The following is a 12,711-nucleotide window of genomic DNA, read 5'->3' as shown; positions in this document are numbered from 1 at the left end:
TTATCCAATTCCTCTCAATAATTTTTACAAGTTTCTGTCCATAGAAGAGCATTGTGAAGGAAGTGCCACTTTGGCATGTCCAAATGGTATAAAAACGTACAGTACTTTCCTATGCCCAAATCACCATCCTCCACCAAATTGTAGATCAATCCAAGCATTCATTTGAGCCCAGATTCAACATCCGTATTTTTGCCAAGTGTGGTACTTTGCAAACCAAGTGCCACCTAGACTCCTTCATTTGAGCTAAAAATTTGCCAAGACAGTCTCCTTAGTAGACGATCATCCTCACTCAAAAATCAGGCCCATTGGCCTTGTGAATTTCCCCCACCGCTAATCAAACACTTGGCTGTTAATTCATGTTTGAGCTTATTTCAGTCTTCTCGTGAGATTTTTCTATTGTATTATTCTTACTAACACCTAACGGGGGAGTGATAAACCCACCAGACATGCCTAGACTTCCCAGAACGCGCGACAATGTCACAGTCACGCGGTGACCACGCGGTTGGCATGCTCGTTTACACGCTCTGGAGTTGGGGCCCTCAGACACCATCCAAACCTCGATGTCTTGTCATATTACAAGTTTATTATTTTACCTGATAACTTTGTCACATATAATGACACAATGTGAAAGTTTTCCATTTTTTTGATTTGTTTTGAATTTTTCATGCCCATTTCAATATGCGGTAAAAACGGCGGGTATAACCGTTCCTACCTAGTGGTTGAATTATGGAAAACTTTCGGTGTTTCTCTGATTAAATAGATACTTCTATACCTAAAAATTCATTTTGGAAAACATAAAGAGCAAACTATAAGATAGCTGCAGTTCAAATTTGATCCGCTTCCACATGAACCGGCGAAAATTTGTCTTTTTTACAAGAGGTGGATAAAAGCTTTTGACACCCAACCATTTGGTCAATTGTATATTAAATATGTCCTAGTATTTTAGAAAAATGATTTGGTCCAATTTCGCAACAAATATATGGTAGTTTCTTCACAAAAAACTCATTTTGGGTACTCGAAAAATGAAAAATGAATTTTGCGTCCAAAGAAAATGAGAACTTCCTTAGCAAACATTGTTTTCCATTCCAATACGCACCCGTGTGCACAATATGAGATCATTTGAACAAACTATGCCATGAAATTAGCGATAAGATTGATCATTTGGTTTGAAAGCAATGAATCTTCACACATGATAGGTCATTTCTAAGAACACTTTTTAAAAATAATTGCTATATTACAAGTTTATTATTTTACCTGATAACTTTGTCACATATAATGACACAATGCGAAGGTTTTGCATTTACTTGGTATCAGTATTTTATATGTATCAGTAATTATATGGAGAAGATCCATAGGTTCAACATAATTTCAAGAGCATAAGGAGAATATCCATAAGTTCAACATAATTTCAAGATCATAAGGAGAAGATCCATAGGTTCACCATAGCAGTACATAAGTTCAATATCATAAAAGTGCAGATGCACTTGGATAAATAGTCAAATATGAACTCAGTTTTATAGGTTCAAAGAGCAATTGTTTTTTTATAGGGGAAAGGAAATAACAAAAAGTTGTTTGTTTTGTGAGAAAGGGTTCCTTTTTCATATACTTTCCCTCAATAAATAAAAAATTCAAAACAAAAACCGCTACTATTCAGATAAGAATGACACAACTGCAGTTTTACATTAAGGACGTACCCAAATTCTCGTAGTGGGCCAGCCCATCGTCGTACTTGAAGAATCCATTCATGCCCAATGCTTACATCACTAGTGGGGACAGGGCCTATAGACCCGGCCCGTAAGGGGCTTTAGTCCCGGTTGGTGTCCCGGGTCTTAACACGGACCGGGACTAAAGGATCCGTCTATTTATTTTGTTTGTTTGACCCCAAAAGGTACCTTATTTATTTATATTTCAAATTTTATTTTTGAATATTCTTTGATTTGTTTTTAAGTTTTATTTCAATTTTTAAATCTTTGATTTATTTGACAATTTAATCTCTAATCACCCATCCTCACTGCTCTAGCGTAGATTACTCATTTCAAATCGTCTAACTTCTCGGCCGGTCACCCCTCCTTTCAGTGCTTCAGCCCGAGCACGCTTAACTTCCTAGTTCTATCGCCCCTAGTTGCCAAGTTTGCACTTGTTGTTCTCCTGACAATAGTAAGCTATCAATCCTAAACAACCTAGGTTTGATGTCATGTCACATGATTTAATTTTTTGAATTCAAACAATTATTAAAATAAACAAAATAAGTAATAATAATAGTGAATTTCAATGAGAACAACCTAAAGATTTTAAATAAAATTATTTTTTCTTATTTTTATGGAAAAAACTTCTTTTTGCCATAACTTTTTTTACATTTGGAATTTTGAGCATCTGAGAAAACTTCACCGGGCAAGCCCCGGTGAAATCGATTCCCAATTTTCTCTAGTTTTTTTTATATATTAAACTTTTTTTATGTCGTATGCAAAAGTTATGGCCGTTTTACATTTTTCCCTTTTTTGAAAAAACGGTCAAAATTCATATCTCAAAATTTGTATACCAACTAGGCACTAAAACCTAACTACATCTCAAAGGATTTTATTTTTTGAAGATTTTAGCATTTTTGTTTATTTTCTACAAAACTAAAAAAGACGGTCCAGGGAGGGTAGAGTTTGAAAATTTCAGAATCCCCTTCAGCCAAGAGTCCAATCATACCCGTCGACTACATTTGCTAGCACCGTCCCCGCCAGAATCACAACTAAGGTTAACCAAGCCAGATTTAACCCTTTCTAACTTTATTTGCTATGTTGAGCCAAATGACCCTGAAATTGAAAAGAACTATAATGAACTCTGAAAATGTTGAAACTTGGCATGGTATCATCATTTCATCAACATAGCTTGTGTTAAAAAGTTGAGAGGGTTACGACAAAAACTGGATGCACTTCGTGTACAAACTGGACCATCTCCTTCGAAGTATCACGGTTTCGGACGAAAACCCATCTGCTAGAAAGATATATTATTTTTTACTTATTTCAACTTTAGACATTGTATGCATTTTGTGCATTCAATATAAACCATTCAAAACCACATCCTAAATTTTGACCCTTTATAACTTCATTTGCTATTTTTCATGCATTTAATGATTTTTTGACCTAAATGACCTTGAAATTGAAAAGCCCGACAAATGAACTCTGAAAAGGTTGAAACTTGGCATCGTATCATCATCTCTCCCACATAGCATGTGCTAAAAAGTTGAGAGGGTTACGTCAAAAACTGGATGCACTTCGTGTACAAAATGAACAATCTCTTTCGAAGTATCAGGGTTTCGAACGAAAACTCATCTATTGCAAAGGGATTTCATTTTTTCGAACTTATTTGAACTCCATACTTTTTTTGTGTTTAAAATACACCATTTAAAGCCACATCATAAATTTTCAATATTTTCTGACTTCATTTGGTATTTTTCATGCATTTACTTACTTTTTTGAGCTAATTGACCCTGAAATTGAAAAGCACTACAAGTGAACTCTGAAAAGGTTGAAAGTTAGCATGGTATCATAGTTTCACCCACATGGCATGTGCTAAAAAGTTGAGAGAGTTACGATAAAAACTAGATGCACTTCGTGTACAAACTGGATCATCCTTCGAAGTATCAAGGTTTGAGACGAAAACCCATCTGCTACAAAGGCATTTTATTAAAATGATTTTAATTCCATACTTTTTATGCATTCAATATGCACCATACTATAACATGTTAAAATCTACAGAAAGTACTAACAAAAAATAATAAAGAACAACAATTAAATGGCTAAAACAACTATATAAGCAAAACAATATTGTTTTAATTAAAATCTAAATTTAAATTATTCTAAAAATAACCAAATAAATCTTACTGTGATAACAATCTAACAGATGACTAGGAGAAAAAAGAATTAAATTAAAAACTATTTGTAAACTCAAGTTATTCACAATTTGGGTTTGAAGAAAATTTGAACAAATTCAAATGTAAACCATTCAAATTTAAAAACTAATTGCACAAACAAAAACTAGACAAAATTTTGAATCTAATGCAAAAAGAATCACTCAAAAAAATTAAATATCCTAAAAGATATAAGCAATTTAAAACAGAAACTACAAACAGAAATAAAATTTAAAAACAGGAAAAAATAAAAATACAAAACCCCTTTAGTCCCGGTTCGTGTCTCGAACCGGGACTAAAGGTCTACCCTTTAGTCCCGGTACTAAAGCCTCCAAACCCTTTAGTCCCGGTTCGAGACACGAACCGGGACTAAAGGTCCCTTTTGAACCGGGAATAAAGACCGACCGGGGCCCTTGTCGTTCGAACCGGGACAAATGCTAACATTAGTCCCGGTTCGTAATGGAACCGGGACTAATGTGTAAATTGAGCTGGGACGGAAGCCCTTTTTTCTACTAGTGCATACTTTTTTTTGGTGTATGGTGAAGTAACTATTGTACTACATTGCTTGGCATGCCCTCGTCTCGCCTCTAGCTCTCCGCTAATGGCCTGGCCCAACATTGTAGCTCCTTAGAGCAGTTTTGGAAAGGTTGCATGGACAGGTTTTGATCGGTTTTAAAACCTTCTCTGCGGTTTATTCTTCTTCCATGTTTCAATGTGATTTCCGTAACGATCTCATCTTTTTCTCAAATTGGTTTCTTTTTCTCTGTATGTCTTTTCTCTTTGTTCTTCATTTTTCAAATACATGTTAATGTTTTTTATACATGTTGAATATTTTCTTAAAACATGTTGAATACTTTTCTAAAATACGTGTTGAACATTTATCAATTCACATTGATGAAAATATGTAACACAAAACTTTTATTTATTAATGTGAAAAGCATTTTTTTAATGTTTAGACATTTTTTAAAACGCCATGAACATTTTTCTCAATGGTACGAAGTAGTATATTAAATTGTGTAAGAATTTTTCAAACATCTCATGAACATATTTTTTAAACCCATGAATATATTTTTTTTAGAAAAGGAGGTTTCCCTCCGGCCTCTGCATCAGGGCGATGCATCCAACCATTTTATTTAATCAAACGAAGCAAACATTCAGCGGTTCCGAACCAGGTCCAAAATAACAGAAAATTACATAAATGGATAATAAAAAGCCACAACCGGCTACAAATATAGGCCTAGATGCCTAATCATCTATCCTATTAGTGGACCGCCATCCAAACCGGTTGTATATATCTCGTGCTACCATCTCTCATCGGATAGACCAGGTAACCAAAGGCTCCCTGATTTTCACAGGTGTGAGTAACGACCATATACGGATCCACGCCGATGCCGTGTGGAGTACCTGCAAGAAATTGACATTTGATAATCTGTTAAAGTTCACATCATTTCTGCAATTCCAAATAGCCCAGATCAATGCACATGCTCCTATACGAATATGTGTGGCAATATACATGTTTACCCCATTTAGCCACGTCCCAAACAACGTATCAATGCTATCCGGTGGTGTAATGTTGAAAGCTATATGGACTGTTTGCCATAGAATTTTAGCAAGTGGGCAATGAAGAAAAAGGTGTTTGATAGTCTTCTCATGATCAGAGAAGGAACAACGTTTATCCCCGCCCCCCAATTTCTCTTAGCCAAATTATCTCTGGTTAGAATCACCTTCTTATGGACAAACCACATGAAAATTTTGATCCGTAAAGGGACTTTAACTTTCCAGATATTATTGGACTTGGGAATAGTAGATGTATTTATGATGCTTAAATACATGGACTTCACAGAAAACACTCCATTGGGCGTTAGCTTCCAATGAAACTTGTCCGCCTCCTCCGATAAGCAGACATCCATGAGTCTTGTAACTAAATGCAGCCATGCATCCCATCTATGTCCTATCAATGCTCTCCGGAACTGAATATTCAGAGGATTAGACTGTAATATTGTGGCAACGTATGGGTCCTTACGTTGAACAATATTATAGATAGATGGATAGTGTATGGCTAGAGGCAAGTCCCCCATCCATGTATCCTCCCAGAATCTAGTTGACTTCCCATCACCTACAACAAATCTTGATTTTTGAAAGAAGGTTGTTCTCACTGACATCAAGCCTTTCCAAAATGCTGAATCATTGGGATTTAGTAGCACCTGAGCTAGAGTTTTAGTTTGTAGGTACTTATTACGCAAAATTTATACCCACATAACCTCCGTCTCCATAGAAAGTCTGAACAGCCATTTGCTTAGCAGACATCTATTCTTTACCTCTAAATTTTCAATTCCCAACCCTCCCTGATCTTTAGGCCTGCAAATAATATCCCACCTAGTAAGTCGGTATTTTTTCTTAATTTAGTCACTTTGCGAGAAGAACCGAGATCTATAAAAGTCTAATCTTTTTCGTACCCTGACTGGTACAAGAAAGAAGAAGGAAAGAAGGAACACATTGGCATGCTCGTGAGAACCGAGTTAATAAATTGTTAATGAAGCACACGACATTGGAATATATATATATATATATATATATATATATATATATATATATATATATATATATATATATATATATATATATTATTGTATGTCATTTTCAAATCAAGGAATTGAAAGTGTATGTACTGAAATGAAACACATGACAAACTTCTTAGTAGCACACCACACCACACCACACCAATCAACATGAAACAACACAAAAGGTAGTGAATTGAAACACATAACTAGCTAGGACTCATACGACTTAAACATCACCAGGGGTGTTAGGCATGGCAGCCTCTGGCCGGCTGATGAACCCGAGGTGGGTGAGTAACGCCCACAGAAGTGTTATCAGCTCGCCACCCCGCGCAATGGCCTCGGCATGGGCGGCGACATTGTCCGACGGGGCGGCATAGAGTATCATCTCAGACCAGAATTCTGCGAGGAGCTCCCATGCCACCTCTTCTCCTTCATTTCCCGCCAGCTCCACCAGCTTCTTCCCGAGCTCCGCACCATTCTTGAGCAGGTCGTGTGCCTCTTCAGACCCGGCACTCAGCGCCTGGACCAGCGCTTCAGGACTCAATGACGCCTGCCCGGTGTTGCCGGATGCCGCGAGTGCGCGCTTGGCTTTTTTCTTGATGCCCTTGTACAAGCTTTTGCACCACTCGTTGTTGTCGGGGAGTAGATCTGGGACATAGGCTACCAAGTAGGCACAATAGCGTGACAAGTGTGTGGCGGCAATCTCATTAGCAGAGTCAGCCTGGCGGAGTGGCTCCGATGTTCTCACTTCAAGGATGCTCGTGGCAATGTGGGCCACAAGCATGGTATCAGCTACACCTTTGACGCCATTCGATGTTGAGAGCGGATTGTTGTCGGCCTGCAGTTGTAGCCTTGTACAAAGGGATGCCACGCCATTGCTTCTGTTCTTCCAATTGGGGCTTCTAAGTGGCTTGAGGAGAGCAGCCTTCACTGCTCTTGGTACCTTCTTCCTGTGAAGCAGTGGGATGAGGCGTCCGAGAAGAGGCACTGGGGTTGTGCTTGGGTGGAGTGCCAAGACTGAGCATTGGTTCATTTTGTCCACCCAATGATTTAGCAGCTTGCATTTTCTACGCAGCACAAGGCTAAGCATCTTCTTCTTCCAATGTGATTTCTGCCACGAAGAAGCATGCCTAACATAGGAGCAGATCAGGAATACTTTAGTCCAGTTAGAGCAGATGTAACAAGCAATCTCCCGCACCTCCGAAAGCACAACTAGTGCCGCAAGCAAACCCACTGGGGCAAGATCGAAGAAAATATTTCCATATTGTATCTGGTTCGAAGAACTATAGAAAAAATCTTCATGTTCATTCTGGAACGAAGGATGGCAATTCAGAAAACACTGCATCTGTCCATGATGTGGCCATCCCATAAAAGCATACAGCAAAATCACAACTGTTATGAGCAATAGATATAATAAGCTCAAACCCATGGTTAGAAGTGAAATAGATATGCTCAAAATGGGTAGCCAACTGCTTGAATATGAGGTTGGGAGAGATGAATAATAATAATCATGAAGGAAAGAAAGCTCATGTGCAATCATCCCAAGTGGTCTTTCATCATCAACATCCTGGAGCAACACGTGTGACAATAAGTTATGGGCCTTGATGAAACCAAACTCAGCAATTGTATGCCTTGTAAATCGACATCTTAACAACTTGAACAATGCAAACGAAAAGCATATATCTTTTAGCTGCTTGGTTGAATACCTCGGAAATATATCATCCTCTAACCTCCAAACTTTATCAGTGGTCACTAAATTGTTGTTGTCTATCCCTGTCCCATCAGCTTGGTTAAATAACCATTTGATACTATAACCATGAGGCTCCTTTTGTACCAATGTTGTGTCCTCTCCCGTAACTATGAGTGGAGGAAGGGAATGCTCACTTGTTAGCTTGGCTTTTAGTTGCTCCATGTATCCAACAATGAAATGAGGATTGCGCCCAAATGCTAATGACCTGCTTGCCCCATACCAAGCATAATATTTGAGAAGTAGCTTGGCAATGAGAAGAGAAAACAATGGAAGAACCGGTAATCCATTTGCAAGATCCATATGCTTTATGGACCATTGTCTCGTTGAATAATATCCCCCTCCTAGGTAGTACACGACAATGTACGAGGTCCATATTGCTTGAACAAGCAGTACAGTGCCAGGAAGGGTAATGTTTCGTCCTTTGTTGTCATCACCAGCAACTATTGTAGTGGTGTTGGCGCCAGCAATCTGAACAAGACTAGCCCATACGAACACAGTGTAAATGTGGCTACGTGTACTGCACCACCCTGGTATTATGTGTGCATCGGAGGAAATAGTGACAACACCTAGATTACTATCGACGGTAGAGACAACATAGGAGAGGATGGGCACGAACAAGGTGGTGGCACCAAGGAAGAGGAAGCTGGTAAGTGGATGGTGACGGTAGCGCTGACCATAGGCACCGATCCCAACAATAACTCCTATCACGATGGTGCTGGCCACCAGCAGAGCGTTCACTCTCATCAACTGCCCATCTATGTGCTTAGAGAAGTCAGTGATTGCTTGGTCGGAGCAGTTTCCGACGCCCATAATCTGCTTAACACACATATCAAATTCAAACATCAGTACAAGTTGAAGATGTTGACAAACACGCAAAAAGAATACAACCATTCGTCCAATGATGCTATGCTGCAATGTAAGCATTCAATTGATTCACTGATAGAACAACATTAAGACCAAACTAGCTCATAGATTCTTGTACTAAAGGAAATGATAAGCTTACACAAGGGTGGCAATCGGACTGCTGGAGTACCAGAGTATTGTTTCCTTGAGCGTCGGTTTTCAACCATGCGTGCTACGAGGTCATGGAAATATGTGTGTTATCTATTGCTACTAGCAGTCCATCCTGACATTTGCAAATGCACCATTCTCCTGATATAACTAATATATGCCTTTTTTTCCTTTTTGTCTTTTTCATTTTTTCCACTTTTCCTTTGTTCCCTTTATTCCTTGGATCTGGATGCTAGACATGTTCTTTATTCCATGGTTCTTTGTAAAAACAAAAGAGCAAAATAGCTTTGGTACGTATCTGTTCGTCTCACTCACACTTTTTCATGTACTCAAGATTACCTTCACCCGGTGGCTTGGACTACATGTTGCTATGCACAGGAGCTCCATAAGAGTCAGCCCTTGTTGAAATACGCTGCACATCTTTCTCATTCGCTTACGCTTATAAATAAATGTGTTGGTCGGTTAATGCAATTTAATCAAAACGGCACGGAGTGACCAGCCCCGGATTTTTTGAGCTGAAAACAGCTGAGCATTTAAGCATGCAATTCAACATGGCTAAGGAGATCGGCGCCTAATTTAAGAAGTGAAATTTTTTAGTGTAGCCTCAATTGATATATGAATCCTCCCTGATCTTCCTTTTTCCTCATGCATGTGAAGATAAAATAAAATCGAAATGTACAATAAATAAACTATTTTTCTGCTGTTTCCAGATAAATATGGTTCTAGTTATGATTGTCCAAATGTATACCTTTTTGAGTTAGACCAAGTTTTCACCGTAAATAGAAAAAGGAAAAAAAAGGTTTCACAAATTAATAGAAAATCAGACCAAGTTCTCAGAAGAATGCATCAACATGTACAAGATCAAATGAAGAGATTGTGAACATATATTTCATGATTGATCTGAATCTGATGGAACTGATTGGATGTTATAAATTTTGGTAGTTGAATCATATGCACACCGTCTCTCGTTTGTTAGCACATCAAATTCAATTGCGATGATTCCGCGCGCTGGCAAGATGTCCTATCGCTTTATGTCCGGCTGTGTGAGTGTGACTGTCAAGTGAGCTAAATTTGTGATACTTCCTCCATTCCACAATGTAGTGCGCATGCGCTTTGCGAGGTCTAAATTTCACCATAAATTTAACCAATGAGACAGATTGCGATGGGAGCAAAAGTTATATTATTGAATTCGTATATGAATGAAGTTTTTGATGGTACAGTTTTTCCTTCCGTTGCAATCATCCACATTGATTAAATCCATTGTTAAACTTAAAACTTAAAAACCGAGGACGCACTATATTATGGAATGGAGGGAGTAGAAGCTTTAGACAGTAGGAGAATCATGTGTTCCAAACTCCAAAGTGTGAACAATACGGTATTTGGCACTTTGGCCTCCCTTTGATCGATGTTGTCTTCGATCCCTGACGTACTCCCTTGTATCTAGTTGCCGGGCTTCATGGAGCCCTTTATTAGAAACGTTCAAAAATCACATTCTGAAGCTTTGAAAAATAAAAAATAAACCATACATTAACATATGGGTGTATACTATATGCATGTAAATTTTGAGGATAAAATACATTGATTCGTAAGATACACAAAAAAATGAAAATCATTGGTTTTATATAGGGAACGGTGCACAGTGCACCATGCTGTTCACTATTTTCAAAATTAGCAATTTTTCATCTTTGTCTAGCTCACGATGTCAATGTATTTTCTCATGAAAATTTGCACCCATGTACAGTATACATTTGCATGGCATTGTGTGCCTTTTTTCAGATTTTTTAAAAACTTCAAAATATCTGGTTGACTTTTTCAATAAGAACAAGCATCGACAAAATGCATTTCTTATCTATTTATTGACTTCTAGAAAATGAAAACCAGTTCAGGCTGGCTTTTGCTTGCTTGTTGAAAAAGTTTTTGATGGTATCTTTTCTGAAAACTGAGCTCATTTATACATAACCGTCCATTTGGACAATATGAACGGGCATTCTCCCTTGATAAAATAAAATAAACAATTAGACCTATATATATGTGATGATGACTAGTGGGTGCGACTTGTCTCACTTATAGCATGATATGGTGCAGCCTCACATCAAGCAATGCCAAAACTCGCGGGGAGGCCACCGCGATGGGATCCCGCGGCTGCAACCTAGATGCAGCTCCCGCGCCGCGCCATCGAAGACGAAGCGGGCGAGCAGGGAGAAGAGCTAACACGGGAAGGGTGAAATACCGTAGAACGATTGTTATGCGGTTTGAGTTCAAAAAAAACACGGGAAGGCTGGAGAGGAGGTAGAAGAAGTCCCGCCGTTGCCACAGGCCGGCTGAAGGCCGCCGTCAACGGCGGCAAGGAGAGGCCTAATCGCCCCCGAGTCGCCCCCGAGTCGCCTACGTGAGACGACGCGAGGGGGGGTGGGGAATCTTCACCACCCTGGTATTACTACCAATATTACATATATTTAACCCAAATGATAATGCCCACACGTGTGACATGTTTCTACTTTGCCCTCATGCCAACTCTTATTTTACCCAAATGATAATATCCATTCTGTTTTGCATGAATCTTCAAGGAATCTGTTGAAATTTCAGTGCAACGTAGGCATCATCGTGTTTGTGGGCGTTTGAGAGTTCGCCCACACGACCCGCATCGTGTGGTAGACAGCTACGATCTGTGGGCAAACCAGTTTCTGTCCACATAGTCACCACCTAGTCCACGCGTGTGTGGGCGAACTGTTTTTCGCCCACACAACGCTCGTCTGTTGCTAGATGGCAACTGTGTTTGTGCGTATGTGGCAACTAGGTAAACTCACATGGCAACTATGATTGATTGCTAGATGACAACTGCAGTTGCGCGTACGTGCCAACCTGATAAACATATGTGGCAACTATGATTAACATACATAACAATTATGGTTGGACCACATGTGACAACTAGTTAAACACATATGAAAACTATCTCCGGATAACTAAAGTGTCATCCCGGAGGTCACTATAGTTAACCAAAACAGAGCGAGTTGTCATGTTTTCTCAACTACATTTGCCACCTCGGATTACTAAAATTGTCATTCTTGAGGGATAACTAAAGTGTCATCCCGCGGGTAACAAACGTAGTTGCACCACACGCAGGGATGGGAATGAATAATACTTGTTGGGAGTGTGGTCCAAAGTAGTTGCGCCTACACGCGTTTTAGAACCGAACAGGTTCCTCTTTCTTACATGACATGTTTAACAGCCATCGGCTTAGAACATAACCAATATAACTCCAAGACAATCTTCCTTGCCCTTGGCAAACAAAGAGAGAATCGGCTCAAGGGCATATGATGTGACTTGTGATATAGGCCTTCCAACCGCTTTTAACAAGATAATTAAGCTACTGTAATTTAATTTGTGGTAGCTTTAGAAACACCATCTACACTACTAGTAAATATATGTAATCTTGCAACAGACTGTAAATACTAGTAAATATATGTAATCCCGCTAGAGATCCGGTCAGC

At 39.0% G+C, this 12,711-nt stretch overlaps 1 protein-coding gene across 1 annotated transcript; it reads right to left on the bottom strand.

Annotated features, from left to right (window-relative positions):
* Nucleotides 1-6,572: 6,572 nt before the first annotated feature.
* Nucleotides 6,573-9,133, bottom strand: LOC123398968. Its single transcript, XM_045093405.1, has one exon. The coding sequence runs from the start codon at nt 9,131-9,133 to the stop codon at nt 6,686-6,688; it is 2,448 nt and encodes an 815-aa protein (XP_044949340.1). The 3' UTR covers nt 6,573-6,685.
* Between the last annotated feature and the right edge of the window lie 3,578 nt (nt 9,134-12,711).

Source organism: Hordeum vulgare, chromosome 5H, assembly GCF_904849725.1.
Source record: "Hordeum vulgare subsp. vulgare chromosome 5H, MorexV3_pseudomolecules_assembly, whole genome shotgun sequence".
NCBI classification, from domain to species: domain Eukaryota; kingdom Viridiplantae; phylum Streptophyta; class Magnoliopsida; order Poales; family Poaceae; genus Hordeum; species Hordeum vulgare.
The sequence above is the reverse complement of the archived record's forward strand: the minus strand, read 5'-3'. Positions and strand labels throughout refer to the sequence as shown.